Source organism: Miniopterus schreibersii (assembly GCF_964146895.1).
Source record: "Miniopterus schreibersii genome assembly, chromosome: 17".
Lineage (NCBI taxonomy): Eukaryota > Metazoa > Chordata > Mammalia > Chiroptera > Miniopteridae > Miniopterus > Miniopterus schreibersii.
Window position 1 is genome coordinate 3,880,475 of NC_138117.1, and position 23,020 is coordinate 3,903,494.

The 23,020-nt window shown below is 38.0% G+C and overlaps 1 protein-coding gene across 4 annotated transcripts in view; it reads left to right on the forward strand.

Moving 5' to 3' along the window:
• The window catches only part of DPY19L4 (dpy-19 like 4), a 29,020-nt gene continuing 6,000 nt past the window's right edge, over nt 1-23,020 (forward strand). The window contains exons 1-17 of one of the 4 annotated variants that reach the window (XM_081116950.1): nt 1-140; nt 4,680-4,790; nt 6,093-6,217; nt 8,084-8,174; nt 8,705-8,826; nt 8,935-9,080; nt 10,810-10,933; nt 14,383-14,517; nt 14,908-15,039; nt 15,140-15,238; nt 15,761-15,834; nt 17,612-17,770; nt 18,496-18,615; nt 19,045-19,165; nt 20,940-20,996; nt 21,671-21,753; nt 22,079-22,208. In XM_081116950.1, the coding sequence (XP_080973076.1) occupies nt 86-140; nt 4,680-4,790; nt 6,093-6,217; nt 8,084-8,174; nt 8,705-8,826; nt 8,935-9,080; nt 10,810-10,933; nt 14,383-14,517; nt 14,908-15,039; nt 15,140-15,238; nt 15,761-15,834; nt 17,612-17,770; nt 18,496-18,615; nt 19,045-19,165; nt 20,940-20,996; nt 21,671-21,753; nt 22,079-22,208 (1,884 nt within the window). In that variant the 5' untranslated portion in view covers nt 1-85. Of the gene's footprint in view, nt 141-4,679; nt 4,791-6,092; nt 6,218-8,083; nt 8,175-8,704; nt 8,827-8,934; nt 9,081-10,809; nt 10,934-14,382; nt 14,518-14,907; nt 15,040-15,139; nt 15,239-15,760; nt 15,835-17,611; nt 17,771-18,495; nt 18,616-19,044; nt 19,166-20,939; nt 20,997-21,670; nt 21,754-22,078; nt 22,209-23,020 lie in introns of those variants that run through there. The other 3 variants (XM_081116951.1, XM_081116952.1, XM_081116953.1) reach the window with 3 other exon arrangements.

The window sequence follows — 23,020 nt, forward strand, 5'->3', positions numbered from 1 at the left end:
AGGGGCTCGGCGACGCGCGGAGGCCGGGAGAGGCCCAGCCGCGCGGGAGCCGCAGCGGGGGGCGCCCCGGGCCTCCGCGGGAACCATGGCGGAGGACGAAGGTGACGGCCCGGGGGCCCAGGCTCCATCCGTCTCGCCAGGTCGCGGGGAAGAGGGGCAGGGGCGCGAGGGGTGCGGAGGCCTGGGCTGCGGGCGGCGCGCGGGGCGGCGGCGGGAGGCTTGTGTGTGGAGAAGTTTGACGGGGAGCGGAGGGAACGGCCCGAAGCGGGACGCGAAGGTGGCCCTTAAAGCTGGAGACGGAGGCGGTGCAGCCAGAGCCGTGGGGGGCGTGCGCGGGAGGCCGGGCCGTGAGCGGGGGACGCGGGCCCGCGGGCCGAGTTGGCGCTGCGCGGTGTAGGTCGGGCACCGGGCGCCTTTCGCAGGCGGCGCTTCTCGAGCCGGAGGCGCTGTGCCGAGGGCGGCGGGGACGGACCCAGTGCCCGGGACGGACGGGGCCGGGGACGGACGGGGCCGCGGGGTTGGGGGGCCCGCAGCGCTGCGGCGGCGGGAGCGTCCCGTGGCCCCGCAGGGTTGGCGCCACAGCATTTCGCCCCAGAAAACGGGCCGTGATGGGCGTGAGAGACGGGGGAGGACCTCCGCTAGCCATGGCTGTTGTAGGAGACATTCAGGGCCCAGTAACTTCGCGACGCCGAACTAGTTTCAGGAACAGGCATGTAGGATGGTGTCGCCTGGCTGAGCCGTCTTCGTTTTTGGTGGAAAACGTGACTTTTTTACCCTATCGACTGGAGTCTTTATGACGATGATGATGGCGATGGAGGTTTCAGCCCTGGTGAACCGAGCATGCAAGGAGGAAGTTTCCAGAGTTCAGCGGAAAGCTAGTTTTTTTAGACAATTCATTATAAGAAGTGTCCGCTGTCCTGGGACTCGCCGTGCGGTCCCTGCGCTCCCACGGGCTTCGTATTTGCCCCCCTGAAGCTTCAGTTTTCAAAGTGTTAACGCTGATCTAAATTCAAGACGCTGTACCTAAAAGCAGCTTCAAAAACAGAGCTGTCCGCGGTCGGAAAGGAAGAATCTGATTTCATTTGTTGCCTTGGTTTTCTCTTCGGTTGCAGTAGACTTAGAACATTTCTTGCTATTTTTTTCCCCCTTTCCTGACTCATCGCAGATCTCTGGGGGGTAGGTTGATAAGCCAGCTTGTAAGTTTCCTTGAGCACTTGGGTGCTTAAGTTAGAGCAGTGGTTTTCACCCTGAAGCAAGCGGTACCTGACTCAGTCAGGGGCAGTGACCTCCCTGAGATTGTCAAGTAAAAGAAACGACAACAGCCAGCGCAACGAGGGCTGTCCGGTGTGAGTGAATCATAAAATCACCTATTTTTTTGTCAAATCGGCAAAAAATATATTTTTTGGTGTGCTGCAGAATTTTAGTAATTAGTTTATGTGTGCCCCGAGATGAGAAAGGTCAAAAAGAGTTGAGTTAAAGCATAAAAAAGTAGTACTGGGTACTCAGAATCTGTGATATTAAGGAGATGATAAGGAGCCAATTAAAAAGACCGTACATTTTGTGAAATTTACTTATGTGATAGAAAGTGAAAAATGATTTTTGTTTATAGAATTACAGCAATTAAGTATCTTATATGAAACATAATGAATTGCAGTTTATTTAAAATACAGTTTCATTCAACACATTTTAAAGTTCCATAAATATTTGGACCCCTAGTGTGGTAGGTGCTGGGATATAGTGGTCAACAGTGAGTAATTACATTTCATTTATTATAGTAACGCTAGCAGTGGTACTTATAGCAAGCATGTCTGTGCGCCACGCATTCTGAGTGTTTTACATTTATTTAGTACTCAGTACTTTTTTTTCCCCCCCCAAAACACACATTATCTTACATGCACTGTATTAAAGTTAGACTCATTTTACTTGGATCCACATGTTCTCCGTGTCTTTTCTTTGCTTATTCACACTCACTCAGGTCTTTTTCATTGTCCGACTTTTTCTCTATATAAATACTATTTAGGATTCTCATCTTCCAGAAAATGTCTTCCTTGATGCTAGGGTCAGGGTGTTTATGCTTCCTGAACAAATGTCAGAGCAAAGGAAGAATTGACAACCTCGAGTAGAGCAGTATTAACACTTCCTTGGAAATTGCTGTGTATATTCTGGATGGACGTTTGCTGGCTTCTTTGCAAGCCCCTCCTATCCCGTGACCAGAAATAGGTTATTTTTGTGGCTATGTTATCATTTTCACTTAGTTTGATATTTTTCTTTGCAGTGCTAAATATGGAAACAGTGAAAGGAAACTTGAATTCTATCCTAGAGCTTTGCTATCAGAATTAATAATCTGGTTTGTCCACTGCGTTGGCCTTTGTTACTTATCTAGAGATTCTTGGCGTTGTTTATCAATTAAGTTAGGAAATCAATATAAAGAAAACAGGGCGAGCACAGCAGGCTGTGGCTCAGCAGTTGAGCATGGACCTAGGATCTAGGATATAGAGGTTCGATTCCGGGTCAGGGCACTTGCCCAGGTTGCAGGCTCGATCCCCAGTCGGAGGCGTGCAAGAGGCAGCCAATCAATGACAACTGTCTCATCATTGATGTTTCTGTCTCTCTCCCCCTTTTTCTTTCTGAAATCAATAAAGATTTATTTTTTTTTTTAAAAAGGTGAAATTTGTATCTGGTCAGATTTGTTACTTGGTGGTAGTCAAAAACTTAGTTTTAGGGACAAGGTTGAAGACATTGGGTAAAATAAATACTGTATTTCTCAGGTTGTACTTTTTGCTCCCTCAATTGAATGCCACTGAAATTGTCATGTCCTAAAATCAGTGCATGCATTTAATATGGTAATGTTTTTTTCCCCTTGAAAAACTTATTAAGTAATATCTTTAAATGTATTGCATTTTAGAATTAAGAAAATAAAGTATTATAGATCCTTTATAGTGTATTTATTTGTATGGTCTTTATCATTACTAATAAATTCTTGAAAGATGACTGTTAAGATTTGTATGCTTCATAAATTTTTTTGGAAACTGCAAAATTTTTGTACAAATTGTACTTTTATAAATAAAACTCCATTTTTGTGCACAGAGAATACTTTATTAAAGTCCCTGTAAAGTGATTTATTTTACAAAGAATTTTTTTTAAAAAGGAATATAATAGCTTTTTGTAAAGAACTCTCTTTTATGTGAACACCCCCTTCCCAATTTATCTTTATCTTAAATGTGTGCTTTTAGACACTGTCTAATAAAAACACCTACCTAACCCTTGGTCACATACATTTGTTAACTACCTCAATATATTTGTTAACTTGATTTCTGAAATTATCCAATTAAAATTTTTTTTTAATCCAATACTATTAATGTGTTTAACATGCATGTGTAACTACTAAGTAAACTTCTTGTGTTTTTTTTTCTTGTATGCTTTTAAAATAAAATTTAAAATAATAACTTGCATCTGAAGACTTTATTTGGCTTTACATAAATCTTTATTCTTGTTGGCCACTTCTAACTTTTGCTTTAACCCGTAGAAGGGGAAAATTAAAGGGCATCATGAAGAAAGAATATAATATTTATTTGTTGACCCAGATTTGTATGCACAAAAAACTCAAAATTCACAGTATGGCTTTTCTAATAATGTCATTTTCTAATGTAGTCAATGGCTTCACGACTTAATGTGACGATACGTTAATGATAGTATAGAAATGGTTAAAAATTAGGCTAGTCAAACTGAATCCACAAAATATACAGGGGGGCTTTCTCACTGTGCCAGTGTTTAAAGATATTTTAGCAAACATGAATTTAACACTATTTTAAAGTACATTTATTTTATTCATTTTCTACAGTAAAAGTAGAGAACAATCCATCTAATCAGCAACAGTAGCTGATTCATTTCTCCTTTTTTGACTCTTCTCTTTAGGTGTCACTAAAAAAAGAAAAAGCACCTCTGCTCTATAAGGAGGAGATGAATTCTTACACCACCTGATAAACTTGACACACTAACTACACAAGGGCAAAGCTTACCCCTTAAGATGGTTCTAAGGAGGAAAAGTAATTACATTGAATATAGTAAATTCCTGTTTAATTTGGAATTTAGTTTACTGGTTTGAAGGAATTTTCTGTATTTTTTTTTTATTGGATATATAAAGGGTAGGTAATATTGGGAAATTTTCTGAGATTTCCCAAATATAGGGATATTTATAAGTTCAGCCTATTTTCTGATACGTAAATCTATAATACTGTTGAATGATAATGATACCACAGAAGTGTGAAATTCTGCAGAACTTTCAGGATTATTTAAAAAATGAAGTATAACCTTGGCCGAGTGGCTCAACTGATGAAAAATAAGTAAAAAATGAAGTATAGTTTTATGATTAATGTATTTTAGAGTCATTGATCAGCTGCCTCCTGCACGCCCCCTATTGGGGCTCCCTGACCAGGAATTACACCGTGACCTCCAGGTTCATGGGTGGATGCTCAATGGCTGAGCTACACCAGCCAGGCTATATTATCTTATTGTTTGTAGTAAGGACAGTTTTGTGGCGAGTGCTAAGATAATTATGAAAAAAGTAATCCTTGGTACTAACAGGTCTATGTGACTTTTACCTTAATATGATAAAAGTTAATTGGGATACAGACAGAATAATTTGATACACGTTGCAATAACTTTTCAAATATTTTAAGGACCAGCTACAGAACTGCGCCAAAGAAAAAAGCCAAAGTCTTCAGAAAATAAAGAATCTGCCAAAGAAGAGAAAATCGAAGACACTCCAGTTCCTGAAAGAGCTCCAAAACGTAAGTTAGATAGGTTTGGAGTTTTTGTGCCACTGCAAAAATACAGTTATACTAGGTAGTATATTTTACATTAATATTTTAAATGTAGAAACATATTTTGTGACTAAGATGTGTTGATACCAGTCAGCATTCATTAGGTTTTACTATAGAACAACCTCTAAAGCTCACTCATTTACAACACACATTTATTTCTGATCAATAGTACATGCTACGGCTGCAGGTTGACTGACGTGGCTTTACGTTTCATGAAGGAACAGCTCCTACATGGGATGTGTGTTTCTTGTGGCTAGGGAAGAGAGCAGGAGAGCAGGCAGAGTCGTGTAGTGCCTCTTAAAGTTTCTGCTGAGTTGGCACACCGGCACTTGTCTTCATGTCCCATTGGCCCAAGGCAGTCGTATGATGAGTCCAGGAAATGGAATGAAGCATAGCTGCCTGCAGGGAAGCATCTCAGATCACCTGGCAGAGGGCAGGATGAGTGATCTTTTTACAGGAGAAGGCAGAATGATTTGGAATATCAGTCTACCGTATTCCGTCTTACTGATCATAAGTATTTTCTTGTTCAGACAAAATATATTTGCCACCTACCCCAAGAAAGCCACTCAGTCTTTTCCAGTCATAGCTTCAGTCTTGAAGCCTGAGGTCGTCTTATTTATCTACCTCAGGATCTGCTGTGACTCATTCTCATCCAAAGACCCATAAACTAAAAAGACAGGTCATCTCCTTTGTGTCAGGGTCCCCAAGACCCACCCCCATGTTCTGAGATTAGCTGGAAGGACTCACAGGGGTCAGAATAGACATCGATAGCTATGATTTATTACAGTAAACAATACAAAACAAAATCGGCAAAGAGAAAAGGCTTATGGGCTGAAGTCTGCAAGGAACTAAGCTCAAGCTTCCAAGATTCTTCTCCATATTTCACTCAGATTTCTCTGGTTTTTACCCAATGCCCCCTTTCTGTTCCAGGATCCCATCCAGGATACATTGCATTTAGTTGTCATGTCTCCTGAGACTCCTCTTGGCTGTGACAGCTTCTCAGGCTCCCCTTGTTTTTGAGGACATTGACAGCTTTGAGGAGTACTGGCCCAGGTGTATTGTAGGGTGCTCCTCTGTTGGAATTTATTTGCTATTTTCTCAGGATGAGACTGGGGCAATGGGTTTTGGGGAGGAAGACCACAGAGTTAGAAGGCCATTTTCATCTCGTCATATCAAGGGTACATACTAACTTTTGATTACTTTTTCTTAATAGAAGTTCATAAATACAAATATCATCTACATCTGATTACCTTTAATATGCTTTTTCAGATGTATTATTTCAGCGCTTTGCAAAGATTTTCATTGGCTGTCTTGCAGCGGTCACTAGTGGTATGATGTATGCTCTCTATTTGTCAGCATTCCATGAACGGAAATTCTGGTTTTCCAACAGGCAGGTAAGAAGAGAGTTGAGCATATGAGAGTTGTTTTAAAATTTAAGATTAAGTAATATGCTTTTCCAGGGAGCCAAAGTAGTGTGGTAAGTATGACAAGTGTTTTCTTATTTACAGCCATTAAATACAAAATGGTGTAAAAGCTGTTTTTAGAACACTCATAGTATCAACCTTGAAAATTGTAATGTGATGTATTTTAAGGCCATAGAATAACAACTATGAGGATGCTTTCCTTCGTGCAGTTCGTTTGCCAGGTACTTATGGTGACAGTGAAATGGAAAGGAGTTTAGTCAGTATTTTAGTTTTCAGAAACAATCTCTAAATTTCAGCATCAAAATACATTTTTAGATTACACCATTAAAATGTTTTTTGGGGGGGAAATGATTAGCAAGCATAACAGTATTTACTAAGATGTTGCCCCATATTAGTATGTTTCATGTTTGGTTTTAAATCATGTATATTTCCACAGACTGTAGTCACTGTGATTCATAATTCACTTGGCCTTTCATAAGTTTGATTTCAACTTACCTTCATAATCAGATATATCTGTAGTATGTGTTGACAAAGTTCATGGCGTTACCACCTGACTCTAAAGGGTTTTGCTTTTTTGTTTTAGCCCAAACTGTTTTGTTATTTTTTAAAGATTTTTAATTGATTTTCAGAGAGAGGAAGGGAGAGGGAGAGAGAGATAGAAACATCTACATGAGAGGGAAACATTGATCAGCTGCCTCCTGCGCGCCCCCTAACAGGGATCTAGCCCACAACCTGGGCATGTGCCCTGACCCGGAATCAAACTGGCAGCCTTCTCAGTGCAGGGGGTGATGCCCAACCAACTGAGCCTCACAGGCCAGAGCTGTTCTTATTTTTGAGCAAGTAGCCAAGCTAACTAAATGTTTTTAAGCTATTGATTTACCTAGTATCACCAAAACATTTAACTGAAAAATTACCTATATTGGTTTGACAAAAGCTATTACTATAGCATATACTATTGCCTTAAAAGTGTTTTACAGATTAATGATCAGTAGTTCTCAGTACTGGATGTACAATACAGTCATCTGGGAGCTTTCAAAAAAATTAATCCCGTCACAGATTTGTAGGTGGAGGTATTGTCTGAGATCAGTATTGAACAAAGTATTTCCAAGGGATTCCTTGTGTAGGCCGCATTGAGAACAACCAGAGGTGTGAAAATACAGAGGGAGACCCAACTCACTCCTGAGTTAGCCCACCTCTACTCGGACACGTAGTTTTCGATTCTTTCACCCCCTCATTGGAGCCCTGGCCTCTCTCTTTTTTTCTTGCTTTATTTTCCAAGCCCTCTCTTTCTCCTGCTCCCCCAAAACCAAAAGTCAATAAAAACATGTGTAAAAAAAAAGGTTTACTTCTATTTCTGGAAGGTTATTTGAAAAGCACTGATTAAGTATCTGCTTCTCTTGAAAAGTACTAATTAATGGCTTGCTGTTCTGGATACATAGGGAAGTGGCATAACAATGGAAAATACTACTTTCTTCTTAAACTTATCTTTTATTATGGACTTCTCACACCCTATCCATTATTTTTTGTTATTTCCTTTATTAGTTTTGCTGTCCTTAGGGCATTTCTTTGGGTTTTAAGTCTAGACTTTTCTTATATATAATATAAATAACTTAATGAGTTACAATCCATTTTAAACCTTAGATGTTTTATTTAAATGATTGCCAGATTATTAAAAAGTTTAACCTTATTACTATGGCCATTGGTAAATAAAAGGAAAATTCAAACATCTTTGAATAAAAGGATAAATAAAAAGCATTAGTTTAGAAGATGAGAGAAGGTAGAGATAGTTGAAATTTAGGACACCTGTATTTAAATAATTGTTATATTTTCTTTTAGGAGCTTGAACGGGAAATCACATTCCAGGGTGACAGTGCTATTTATTACTCTTATTATAAAGATATGGTAAAAGCACCTTCTTTTGAAAGAGGTATGATAACTACATTTGTATTTTTAATAATAATATTTTTCTAAAATAAAACATCGTTGCCAAGCCAGAGTGGCTTAGTTGGTTGAGCCCCGTCTTGTGCACCGAAGGGTTGCCCGTTCCATTCCCTGTCAGGGCACATACCTGGGTTTCGGGTTTGATCCCCAGTCAGGGAGCGTGTGGAAGGCAACCGCTTGGTGGTCTCTCTCACATCAGTGTCTCTCTCCCTCTCCCCCTTCCTCTCTCTAAGCATGTCCTCGAGTGAGAATTTAAATAAATAATAAATAAAATAAAATAAAATAAAACAAAACATTGCTCTTCTATGTGGGAGCCTCTGAATGTGGAGATTTGTCTTAGGATATAGGTATTGCTCTTTCTTGTACTTAATAAAATAATTGAAAAAATGAGGTACAGAGTATTATTTTGAGATTTTTCTTGACAATAAGTTAAGATATTTAATGACTTCTGAATGCCATGTTTAGTTATTGTAAAAGCAGAATAAATAACATAGAGAAAAATTTTCTTGTCTTTAGGTGTTTACGAACTGACACATAATAACAAAACTGTATCTCTGAAGACTATAAATGCAGTGCAACAAATGTCTTTATATCCAGAACTTATAGCCAGTGTTTTATATCAAGCAACTGGTAGCAATGTATGTATTTTTCTTTTTATTACAATATTTATTATCTCATGTACTTATGAATCCTTAAAATTACTTGATGTAATTCTATTATCTCTTCTCTCTATTTTTTTCATCTAGGAGATTATTGAGCCAGTATATTTCTATATTGGTATTGTTTTTGGACTGCAAGGAATATATGTTACTGCTTTATTTGTTACAAGTTGGCTTATGAGTGGAACCTGGCTAGCAGGAATGCTTACTGTTGCATGGTTCGTTATTAACAGGTAAGAAAGATGTTTTAATTTTTACAGCTTTTTGTGTCTGGGGTAGTCCTAAAAATGCTCTCCCCTGACCCCCATATTCTATATGGTACTGTTGACCTTAAGGTAGGAAGATTACCCAGTGGGCCTGATCAAATGGTATGAGCCCCTAAAAGTAGAGAGCTTTTTCCGACTGGTGCAGAAGGGAAAGCCGCCAGAGATAGTTTAAAGCATGAGAAGGGTTTGCTGTTCTCTTGCTGGGTTGAAGTGAGGAGGAAATGATTTCTCCCAATAACAGTTGAGCTCATAAGGAGACTACAAATACAGATGAGAACTGCAGCCCTAGCTGGTGCTTTGATTTTAGCTTAGGGAGCCTCTGAGCAGAGAACTCAGACAAACTGCTGGATTTGTGACCTAGTAAATATGTGCTAGGTTTTTTGTGTGTGTGTTTTTTTAAGATTTTGATTTTTAGAGATAAAGGAAGGGAGAGGGAGAGAGAGAAACATTGATGTGAGAGTAGAACATCCATTGACTGCCTCCTGCATGCCCCCTACTGGGGATCAAGCCCCACAACCCAGGCACATGTTCTGACTGGGAATTGAACAAGCAGCCTTTTGGTGCACAAGATGACGCTCATCTGACCCACACCGGCCAGGGCAGCATAATTATTTTAAGATTCATGTATCTTGGGTGCATTAATAGTTCATTCCTTTTTATTGCTAAGGAGTATCCTATTGCAGTGATTTTCAGCTGGTGTGCTGCGAGAATTTTTAAAACATATGATACCTGACTGCTTAGTCAGGGGCACTGTGACCTCTTTTTCCTTAGATTGACAAATGAAAGAGTGACAACAGCCAACCACAATAGCCGTCCAGTTGGAATGAATCAAAATTACACCTATTTTTTGTCAGATTGGCAAAAATAATATATTTTTTGGTGTGCTGCAGAATTTTAGTAATTAGCTTATGTACCATAAGATGAAGAAAGTTGAACATGGTGTCCTATTGTATGGCTGTACCAAATTTGATTGAACTAAGTTACATGTGAGCATATCCATCTTAGTTACTTATCAGAGTTATGCAGCAATTTACATAAAGTTTTTAAAGCAATAGCGCCTTTTTTGTGTGTGTGGAAAATAACCATCAAGAGTACAAAATCCAAATTTAATGATTGTTGGAAAGGTAGTTTCATGTGGTGTGTGGATATGCAGAGGAGAAAACAGGCTCTCAATGAAAACTAGAAAAGATTGAAAAGATTATTAAACTAGATACCAGAAGATATGCATTGTAAGTCTGCTTGTGCCATGTGCTAGCCTCATGACTGGATTAAGTCCCTTTACCTCTCTGCACTTCATATTCCTTAGGTAAGGGGTAAGAGCTTTGGGTCTGCCAGGCCTGCTAGTTATGGGTAGTGTACAGTGTGCTCTGGAGAAGGCTAGCCCTGGTGCTAAGGGGGGGAGCTGAAACCCAGGGTACTCTGCAGCGCTCTGTGTGCTGCAGGGGGAGGCTGTATCTGTCAGAGCAGGGGTGGCTTTTTCAGACTCGCAGAGGCCCACCTATTCATCAAGCAGCGCACAGCAGCACCAAGTCTTCCTGGGGCTTCAGGTGAGACTGGATTAGTTTGCTACAAGGTGCTTCACAGGCAGTGGTTGGCTCTGCCTGTGCCTACGTCACAGGATTGTTACATTGAAAAGTATAGTGTCACACAAATACAGTGTCTTGCTATTTTGCTCTTTATCTGTGGTTTATTTTAGGGTAGATACAACAAGAATTGAGTACTCTATTCCTTTAAGAGAAAACTGGGCACTACCATATTTTGCATGCCAAGTTGCTGCACTTACTGGCTATTTAAAAAGCAACTTAAATACTTATGGAGAGGTAAGACACAATTTTTTTTTTTCCAGTCACAAATTGTGATTTATTTTCATTAATTATACGAATAATTTTGGGGGCTAAAATACAAATTTATTTCTCACAATTCTGACGTATTACAAATCTGGTCCATAATTTTAAAGCTAATACTGAGTTAAATTCAATGAAGCCTGTTACTTACATAATAAAGGACATAGGTAGTCTTGTTGTAAATAACACTGTTATTCTGCATTCTGATTGACAATAAGTTATTCTTAGGAAAATAGAGATGTTGTATTGTTTTAGTGCAGCTACTTGACAAATACATGAATAATATCTTATTTTGAAAGTTAATATCTCTCATTGTTCTTTTACCATTTATCTCACTTCTGGAACACTGATGACCTTTAGTCATCACGAGTTAAAGAAATATTAATGAAATATAAAGAGTGACTTCAGATAACAGCAATCTTAACTTTTATGATAGCACTGCACATTTTTCTGTTTACCTTTGTGTTTTCTGTGACTGCGGTGTAGGTAGGTGAGTGAGTTTCATGAGACTGTCCCAGATAGTTTAGATTTTTTGTTTTTTTGTTGTTGCCGTAAACCCTTTTGGCAGTCAGGTGAAGCTTACAGACTCTTTCCCAGAATAAGGACTTTAAATACACAAACTGAAATGTTGTAATCTTTTGACAGTCTGCCTGTCTTGGGTTAAGAATTCCTACCTAGGAAGAGATCATAGGGACCAAGGAAAGGCTTCCATTGAACCTGACTGGCTAGGAAATAAGATGCACTCATGGTTCCTTTTTGAAATCTCAGAAAAACGTAGTACTGTGTTCTCTCCTACTCTCGGTGATGACCGATGTTCTGAGCATAGGAAACCTTTAGTTTCATTTTTTATAACTATAGCATTTCCCTGGTTATGTAAAATAACACTAACACATTTCAGATTTGTGAGTTTCCTTTTGTTGTGTTTGTAGAAATAGCTTTCTGAGCAAGAGTATTTCCTTCAGTAGGCACAGAGTCTGCCAGCCAGTGCTCACCCGTCGGATTGTGCAGCCTTCTGTGGAAGAGCAGGTCTTCAGTTTTTGAATAAAAGTTTATTATAGCAACATGAGCTGCCAAAGCTTCTTTTTTATATACCAGTATTTTGAAATAAAACAAAACTTTCGTTGCCTGAAACAGGTTTAATTATCTTTTGAACAAAATCATTTATTTTAAAAGAAGGAGTTTTGGAAAAGGTAGTGGAATGTATAGTTATTTTCCTCCTTCCATACCATATTTGATATTTTGCTATCTTTTTTCATTGCTGTGTTATGTATTTATTCTTTATAATATTTTTTCATTCTAACCTAATTGTTTTTTTTAAATTTATTGATTTTAGAGAGAGAGGAAGGGGAACAGGTGGTGGGGGTAAACATCAATTTGTTCCACTTATTTATGCATTCATTGGTTGATTCTTATATGTGCCCTGACTGGAAATCGAACCTGCAACCTTGGCATTTCTGGATGACGCTCCAACCAACTGAGCTACACTGTCCAGGGCAGTTACATGAATTTTTATCATGTGTATATTTGAGTAACCATCATCATAATCAAAATACAGAACTGTTTCATCACTACAAAGAAACCCCCTATGTCCTCAGTAGTCACATATTTCCCTCGGTCCTAACCTCTGGCAACGACTGACCTGATCTCTGTCACTATAATTTTGTCATTTAGGAGGTTATATAAATGGAATTATATAGTATGGTATCCTTCAAGATTGGCTTTTTCTCAACCTATTACCCTTACTATCCATCCAAGATGTTGCATGTTTCAGTAGCTTGCTCCTTTTCATTGCTGAGTAGTATTCCAGCAACATGTATCATATATTTCGCACTCTTGAGGCTAGATCTCATGGTCTCAGTTGCATCAGGATATCCATGCTCAGATTGTTTGATCCAGAGACGTCTGGTTGATTACTGAAACCCATTTAATGTGTCACTTAAGTTATATATGAAAAGGTTCCTAATAAAGGCATAGTTGAAAGGGAAGTGAGCAAGGTAAGGGGCAGTAGATAGGAGTGCACAGAATTTTGAAAATGTTCAGAAAAAGGAACAACTTAGCCAATTGTCCAGATTGTGTTTGCTCTGTATTTGTCTTATTTCCACTGCGTGTTCTTACGTAGCTTGAGAATAAACCCTTGTAATCAGCAAGGCCTTCGCTACAGTGCAGCTCTTCTCCAATGTCTCCAAAGTATTCTCCAAATGGCCAGCAGGTGGGCTGGGGCTGGATTGGAGCCTTTACTGGTTTCTGTAACTGGATTCTCTGGGGATGATGGTCAGGCCTGGTTTTACAGCTCTTGTTCCACATTAAAAAGTTTCTAGAGCACTCTCTTCCGTAGCTGCTGTGGCAGGACACACAGAGCCTGTGTGTTCTCAGTGCTGAGTCCTGGGCCCTGCAGCTGGTGTTCTTTGACCAACTGGTGGAAAGTTTTCATCTCTTACATTTTGTCCTTGGACTTCAACTTAATCAAGATGCTGGAAAATTCTTGTATCTGCTGATGGCCCGAGGTATTTCTGGCTGCGGAATTTACCATTGAGTATAGTCAGCTGAGTCCGAATGATTTCATTTTAGAGAACACGATGCTTATCTTAGGTTTCTTGACCTAACCTCCTTCACTGCTCTTATGGGAGTGCAGTCATTTGACACCATTGCTGATGGAAGAATTGGGAATAAAAAAGTAGATCCTTGGAAGTAGAGACTGCTGTTAGAAATACGCTAAGGGACAGTCACTTTCTCACAGACTTGGTTTCTCACTAAGAGATCACTTGGCAGATGACATTTGGAAGGATGGATTGACTAGCCAGGCATATTTCAGGTGAGGTCAGTGAAATCCTTGTGTTTAGTTCTACAGCAAAGGAAAACAGCTAATAGTTGTATAGGGTTGACAGTATATGTGTTGGGGAATGGTCAGGCTATACTTCTGCTGAGAAGAAATTCAAAAAGCAGTGGACTTTTCCCATGAGCTGTGCAATAGGTCAAGTGAGACATACACATACTAATTAAATGGACACTCTTAGGAAAATATGAAGTACCATGGGAGGCAAAATATTTTCTAGAGTGAGAGGAGTTACTGTCACATAACAAAAGCCCACCAGAGCCATGTCTAGTAAAGGCCACAGTTTTCTTATATTTTTTACTTTACCTCTTTGGGGATGAAAGAAAATTGTACTGGATTTTATTTTTTCCATTGTCTTCCTGAAATTCTCAATGTGATGAACTTTGAAGTATGTCCTTGATTTCTCCCTAGAGTGCTTTAAGATCTTACTGTTCATGTAAGGATTTACTAATAATTATGTTATTTAAAAACAAAGTTTCAAGAATGAGCTTAAAGTTGAACCAGTAACAGAGCTTCCACTTGGAGGTAACAGCCTCGTAGATTTTTTACAGTTATAATGCTACTGATACTTAGTTTCTTTTGTTTTCCCTAGAGGTTTTGCTACTTATTGATGAGCGCTTCAACTTACATGTTCATGATGATGTGGGAGTACAGCCACTACCTCTTGTTTCTTCAAGCAATATCTCTGTTCTTGCTAGATAGCTTTTCACTGGAGCAAAGTGACAAGGTATCACTGCATTTTGAAATTGTGATTCTAAATCTAGAGAATAAATGTTTTCATAGTGTTGTCTCTTAAAACCATTTAGCTATTAAGCATTATTTAAAAAATTTTTTTAAAAATATATTTTATTGATTTCAGAGAGAGGAAGGGAGAGGGAGAGAGAGACAGAAACGTAATGATGAGTGAGAGTCATTCATTGGCTGGCTCCTGCATGCCCCCTGCTGGGGTCGAGCCCAAAACCCCAGCATGTGCCCCAACGGGAATCGGCCATGACTTCCTGGATATAGGTCAATGCTCAATCACTGAGCCACGCTGGCCGGGCTTAAAACAAAACTAGTGAAAATATGTACAATAAAGTTCATTTTATTTGTACTCACTTTATTTTTGTCCCAACAGGTTCATGAAGTTTATAAAATCTACATGTTTTCTCTCTCTCTGGGATATTTCCTGCAGTTTGAGAATTCAGCTTTATTGGTATCTCCTTTATTAAGTTTAGTAGCAGCCTTAATGCTTGTTAAGTGCCTTCAGGTAATTAGAACTGCCTTTTTATCATTCTTACAGTGATTTTTAAATTATTAATTTTTTATATCTCACTTCTTTGTTCATTTGCTTCCCCTTCCCCCCACAGCTAAATGTGAAGAAAGGAACTTTTGTAGCTAAAATAATGAAAGTTATTAATTTTTATTTGGTGTGTACCCTGACGGTGACATTGAATATTATAATGAAGGTAAGTAGCTATCTGAGATTCATGCAGCAGAACAAATTAAGTAATGAAATGAGGTGGACTGAACTTTAATGAGATGTGATAAGATAGCAAGATAGTAGCAAAGCTGTGAGTTGAGTAATGATGGTTCCGAGCATATTAAGTGAGAAAATAGGACCATGATTCTTTTCTAGATATACTTTAAAAGTACATCTACTTTATTTTCCATTTAATTTAAAGTGTCATTATTATGCAGTTAACATTAAGTAATGCCTGGAATAAACTGAGACGAGTGAGATGTTTGAAGAGTGGGTGAGCTGCCCAGGCCGGGTGGGGTGAGGTTAAACCACCCGTATAGTTCTGTGCCCGAGTAGAAGGTAATGTGACGGGCTGATGCTGATGGGTCTCCTTGCCCCACAGTCACTCCATGTGTTACTTCATTCGTGTTCTTGTTGTGCAGCTTGGCTGTGTGTAGTAGTGGACACTAGCCTGTTACTGTAAGTATAGCTTGTCGTTCTTTGTTGTAACTAGTGTTTTCCCCTCCAGACGTTTGTCCCACACAAAGAAAATGGGCACATGCTGAAATTCCTTGAAGTGAAATTTGGACTAAACATGACTAAGTAAGTTTTAGATCATTTAAGTTTATCTAACTCTGTACCACTTAGAAGATAAAGAACAAAAACGACCAAGGAGGAAGTGTACACCTAATTAAACACCACTTAGAAAGAAACACTTGGGGATACTATATCTAGAAGACATTGTTTTCTTTCATTAAAAAAAATTTCTCACTTAGGTCCTTTTGAAATTAGATATTCTTAAACCTCAGTAGCACCAAAGGGTTTTGAGGGTTACTTTCTCCCATGATCAGGAGCAGTGACACCATCTAAGGTCAGAATAAACAAAAGATTTAAAATGAGTAAAGAACCACGGTACTTTTAACCATATTATGTCGGCAAAATGCTTACATAATAAGGCTCTGGTACAAAAGGGGTTAGGCAGCAGGTACTTCCTTCATCGTGAAGACTCATCCTGGGCTATAGTTGTGGATTGGAGGAGAAGCGGACTTTTTACAGGACCTCCGCGCTGCCTGCTGCTCTGAGAAGACAGCTAGGAAGCCAACCTTTTCAAAATTCAAGACTAGTTTTTGCCTTTTTTGTTTGTTTAAATGCATTTTTAAAACCTAAAATGAAATATATGATTTTTATGTACTGACAGTCTATTTGCATAATAGGAAATATATTTTTACCTGCGCATTTCTCTAGTTCATATAATATACCTTACAACCTTATTATCATTTGCTGTGATTACATGGGATCTTAGACACTGTGCATGTAATTTCATGTTGTGATATATCACAGTTAACAAAGTGTTTGACATGGTTTAAACACTGGAGAAATCTTCTGACGTGTATTTAAGATCAAATGATCCTTCAGAAGGCCACGTGCTCTATAAGCATAGGGGCCATGTCTTCCAGGGGTATATGTTGGCCTGACACATAGCACGCAGTTAGTAAAAATTGGTTGTAGACCTTCATAATTTTCTGCCCTTTTCACTGACTTTCCCTTTAACTTTGGAAGACTGTAGACTGAGCCTAGGATGAAGGGCTGCTTTTGTTTTTGTTTCGTAGTTGATGTTACGTAGTGCACCTTTTTTCAGCTCATCAGGTTCTAGATTTATTTCACAAGGTAATGTACTGTGTGTTTTAAGAATAAGACATGGTCCCTGTCCTTAGTATTGCCATCTCATTAGCTCGTTTTTGTACAAGTAATGACATGGATGTTATAAACAGTAACTGCCTTATGCTCAGGCGTGCCAGCTGGATATTAGGATTTGGAGTGCACCAGAATTTCAGGAAACATTTCTGTTGAGACACACTTGCAGGAACCACTAAGGAAATGTTAATAGATATTTGTTGGATGTTCAGGATACTAGGCCAGGTACTCTGGGGGTTACAAAAATGGCTACAACCTAACATATGGCTGATTGCATTAAGGACTATGACTGAGGGATGAGTGAAGTGCTGTGGGAATATTGAGAAGGAAATATTGAGAAGGAAAGTTAACATAGTGGATAGTGCAGGTGTAGAGGTTGGACAGCTAAATTTTTTATTGCCTTCCAGATTAAAATATAAAGTGAAACTCCCTTAAAACTATTGGGCTCTAGAGATGGTAGCATTACAGAAAGCAGCAGTTTTACATTTATTAGAGCAGTTTGTTGAGAGCTTACAAATGCTGTTATCTTCATTTGTAAAGCATAGGATCTGGCTGTTATAAGTGAATGGATTTAAGAAATGTGTTTTGTTTTATCTAAGTTTCTATTGAGATTTAAAAAAAACTATACTTTTATGGTCAGTAGTTTAAAACACCTGTTATTTTAATATGCTTTTGTCTTCTATAGGAATTTTACGATGAATTGGCTCCTCTGTCAAGAATCCCTACAGGCACCATCTCAAGAATTTTTTTTGCGATTGACCCAGTCTTCTTTATTACCTTTCTATATTTTAGTGTTAACTATTTGTTTTCTTTCTATGATGCAAGTTATTTTTAGGAGAATTAAGTAAGTGCTTATGAGAATTAATCACATTACTAATATACTATGGAAATACAGTATGTAAAATGCTTACTTTGAATATTCTTCCAATATTTGTGTATTTGTTTTAGAGCTGCTAATTTCATTCTCTCACCATCAGTGTGCAAAAGATAATTATAAGTTAACCAGATTAAATTTAAATTTAAGTTTAAATATTTAAACATGTAATATCCAGATTTAGTGTAGGAATAATATTTAAATCAGTTAAACTTTCACAAACTTGCTAATTTACTCAGATTTTTACTTACCATGAGAATAATTTTTTCTGTTTAACCTCAGTGAAGCTAGTAGTATAAGTGACTTTAAATTATAAAGTTTGACTATTTAAAAATGTTTATCATGTTTGAAAGGAGGTTGTTGTAGCATCATGATTTTGAGAACCTAGTTGTTTAAATTACAATTTAACTATATTGATTTAGCAATCACAATTGAGTGATAATTGATCGTGGAAAGGATCCTAAAACATTTTTAAAATTATATTTCTGAACTTTCATTTTTACTCTTCACTGAGTCAGTTATATTCAGATTTTAAAAGCCATTTTCAAAGTCTTGGAGATAGAAAAGTTAGTATTTGACTAGCAGAATATACTTTCAAATTCTCAAAACTACCTATGTTTCTTTTTATGAGGAAACTTAAGATCTTTGATTTTTCAAATATTTATATTAGTAAACCACACATTTCCTTTCTGTAGTGGTGAGCCCCTGAAAGAAACTGTTACTCTTGAAGATGGACGAATTGGAGAAAGGCCGGAAATAACTTACCACGTGATTCACACTATTTTACTGGGTTCTCTTGCAATGATTATAGAAGGGTAAGTGTACTTTATTTGACCTATTTTTAAAAAAAATATTTTTATTGATTTTTTTAGAGAGGTAGAGGAAGAGAGAGAAGAAACATCAGTCGATGTTAGAGCGAGACATCCATCGGCTGCCTTCTGCACGCCCCCTACTGGGGATGGAGCTGGAAACCCGGGCATGTGCCCTGACTGAGAATCCAGCCCTGACCTCCTGGTTCCTGGCCAACGCTCAACCACTGAGCCACGTACGGGCTGGACCCGCATGTCTTCTTGATTATTTAAGAAATGAAAACTTATCTGCTGCTGAAAGTTGGCGGCTGAGCTTTTCCACCCTTCCTTAACATTGTCCTACTCTCATGGGTAGTAGGAAGGAGCTCAGACAAGAGAAGTCAGGCACTGACGGTCATAGGGTAGCTCATACGTGACTCCGTTTGTCGTTTCCAGCTTGAAATACCTCTGGACTCCTTATATGTGCATGTTAGCCGCATTCGGTGTGTGTTCTCCTGAACTCTGGACGACACTTTTCAAGTGGCTTCGATTACGAACTGTACACCCAGTACTGTTGGTGAGTCAAGGTTAAGTACTTGTTTCTCTTCTAGTTATGCAAATGGAAACCACATTGAATAGCACTAAGTAGTGTAAGTCACATTGTAACCCACAGGTAGAAAAAGAGATCCCGTGGAAAACATTTTTAAATAATTTCTGATTATAAAAGAAATGCACTTTACTGCGGCATAAAAGGTAAAGACAGTGAATTAATAATGTGAGAGGCTATGAAGAATTAATTTTTATGTCTCTCTTGGTTTGATTTAGAACTCTGGTATGTTTTCTGTGCGAGTGGAACATTTGCACTGTGCTTGTTGGGTGCAGTGTGCTTGGAATACAAAGATAGATAAAGCACAATTAATTTCCTCATGTAGCTAGCAGTCTCCTGGTCATATAAACATAATAAAAAGTGTTGACAGTGCTGTCGGAACACAGAGAAGGGATCCTTGATTCAGTTCTTAGGACTTTCCATTGTGACATTTGAAAGATGGGTCAGTTGTTAGTCAAATGAAAGGGAAAGAAAGGGTTGAAGGAATAAACACAGGTAGCGGAGAATGAGGTAACCCAAGGGTGTAAAAGCAGGCGAAGAGAAAGCACAGCGCATTCGGTTTTGTTGGCACATAAATTGTGAGGTAGGGTTGGTCAGGAAATGACCCTGGAGAAGTTGAGGATAAGGTGGGGGAGGCGTTAAGTGTCACACTGGTGCTCAGTCTTATCCTGTAGGCGTAGGAGGGCGTCGAGATGCTCAGGCAGGGGTGAGAGAGTCAGACCTGCAGTTTCTCTCGGTCACCCTTACAGTTCTGTGAATGGTAGACTTCAGGGTGACAGACTGGAGCCAAGAAGGGTGCTGTCACTCAGGCACAGGTGATGGTGGATGAAAGTCACAAAAGCTTTAATTCATTGAGTGCTTACTCTGTGTCAGGTACTTTTCAAAGCATTTCACATGCTGTTCAACCCTTTCAAACACCCTACTGGCCCAGTTTTATCATCAGTATTTTATAGACAAAGAAACCAAAGCTTAAACTCCTTAAATAATTTCCCTGAGATCACAAAGCTTGTAAGTCTGGAAATCATGATTCATGCCCAGGTTTTTATGACTGCAAAGCCCGAAACTGATACTGTGCTGTAGTGGAGTGAAAAAAATAGAGGATTAATAAGACTTGGTGCTTGATTAAGTGTGGGAGGGGAGGCGGAGGGAGGGATCATAATGTTTCCTGTGTTTCTGGTTTACGTGACTGTGGGTCATGGCGTCACCAGTGGACATGGGACAGTAAGGAGAAAGGTTTTGAAGGAAGATGATGAATCTGTTATATTCGTTGTGCTGTATTTTGCCAATCTTTTTCCTGCGGAGTTTATATATTCTTATTTTAGCACACAAGTATATTGATATATATTAGCTATTTTTGTGTGTTATTTCAGTCTTTTTGTTGTTAGTGTTTTAGGTAGCAGTTAATAAACTTTGTGTTCTCTTCATAACTTAAGTTCCTATCAAAATTGTCAAATATTGATTTGTTATTTGAAAGACTGCGTGTGTTACCATTTTTTATGTTCTGCCTTAAATTTATATAGTAAATATATATGTTTCACTTTACCCCCAGTTTAATATGTCTTAAACTTACCATTAGTCTTCTACCATCTTACTTCATGAACTAGGTTTCGTGCCGACTTAAGTATGTCTGCTTGAAATTCGTATGACTGTGTTGATAGGCGCTTGGTCATAGGATCGGTGTCCAGTACTTTAAAGCACATGCTGAACTGTGTTTATTCATGACCCTTTTGCTTTCCTACTTTAGGCTCTTATTCTGAGCATGGCTGTGCCAACTATAATCGGTGTCAGCTTATGGAAAGAGGTAAGAAAATCAGATTTTTGTATTAAAATGTACTTTATTTATAACGTAGATATATATGCGTGGGATACTTATATTGAAATGCTGTTCTAACAGTAAAATTTGGTATTCTTAGTAATGCTTCCTTTTTTTATCATTAGGAACATGATAGTAAAGCTAAAACATTTTTAGAATGCCATCTGGTGCAATTTTCTGTTGTTTGATACTGTCATTAATTCAATTTATAATTGGCAAAGGAAATTGGTAAATAAACCACTTGTAATATTAAAAAGTATTTTTGCAATTCCAAAATATAAATATCTATGAACTAATATAAGTTCTTTGGCTTATAATATGTCATGAAACTAATTGCCAATAAACGTGAATTATTTCACCCAAAATTAATTAATTAAATTATTTATTATATGTGTGCCCAAAAAATACAACTGATGATTGTTTGGTAATTATAAAATTATTTATTGAGGTAGGCAGTAAATTAACCATAAAATAGTTGCTCTGGGTTGAGAAGACTGAGTAGATCACTGAAAGAAAGTAGAGAGGGCAATGGCGTGTTTTCAGTAAGAACAGTGTTGTAAAATTGTTTGTAAAAAAGTCTCTTAGTCTTTTCAAAGACTCTGGAACAGTTTTAAACTTTCTAGATACTTATACTTTGGATGGGTTTTGTTTTTGCATTTTAGTTTTTTCCAAGATTAATGACAGAATTAACTGAACTGCAAGAATTCTATGACCCAGATACAGTGGAACTTATGACCTGGATAAAGTAAGACCTGCCCTGCCCTGCCCGATACTGTTGTGGACCTGTTAGTTAATCACTGCATGCTATCTAACGGATTCATGGGAAATAGTTAATTAATGTTTTTTCAAAAAAATTTATATGTCTTCAGCACTCAGAATCATTCCTGGTAGACAGTAGGTGCTAAGTTCTTTTTTTAATGAATCCATAAATAAAATGAAGAGAACGCTGACATTGAAACTTAAGTATATAATACATTGTAAGTTGCCTGGTATTTCAGAGTTGATATAAATGAGTGATCTAAGTAGTCTATTTACCTTTCCAGTGTCTAAATTTCTGTGGTTCTTTGCAGAAGGCAAGCTCCAGTTGCAGCTGTGTTTGCAGGGAGTCCGCAGTTAATGGGTGCAATTAAATTATGCACTGGATGGATGGTGACAAGCTTGCCTCTTTACGATGATGACCTTCTCAAGAGAAATGAAAATGTAAGGCACTTTAGATTCTACATTTGGATCTTTTCTAACATCACTCTTTATTTTAGTCTAGTTTTGATGCTTATGTTCCTGATTAGCTGGGAAAATCCAAACAATTTTAAAAGGATTGGTTAGCTTCAGTTTTTAAAAAGTTGCATAATACACTTAACCAAGAAGAGAGCCAAAAAAATAAGAATATTAAAGGTTTTATGAATAGTATAGGTATGTTTGTTAGAGAAACATTTAATTTTCCAAGAAGTTTCAAGGGAACTGATGTATAATATTTTGCAAAGAGAAACATAATTTTGAAAATATCATTGTTCTCAAACAAATTAATGTCAATTAATGTCTTGATATACTTTGTATTTCCAAGCTAAAAGTATAGTACACTATGATTTATTTTTCAGTATGGGCTATTATACTTAGTATAACATTAGAATGGTATCTAGTTACTTCATGTTCTGAGACTATATTATTTTGAATGCTTGGATTTAAATGATAACTTTGTATCTGGAGTCAATGACTAACTAACCCTGAAATCCAAATATTCTGGTTTTTGATTTGAGATAACTTTATATAATTGGATTTTTTAAAGTGTACTCTAAGCTAAGGAGGAAATATAGCAGCATAGAAGTTAGACTATCATATGAGGTTAGACTCTAAGAATACAGACTCTAGAATTAGGGTATCTGAAGAATGCATCTCTAGAATATCTCTAGAATTAGAGTATCTGAATGCATCTCTAGGGTATCTCTAGAATTAGAGTATCTGGACTGCCACATACTGGCGTTGTTACCTGGAGCAAGTTTTTTTCTTTAGGGCGG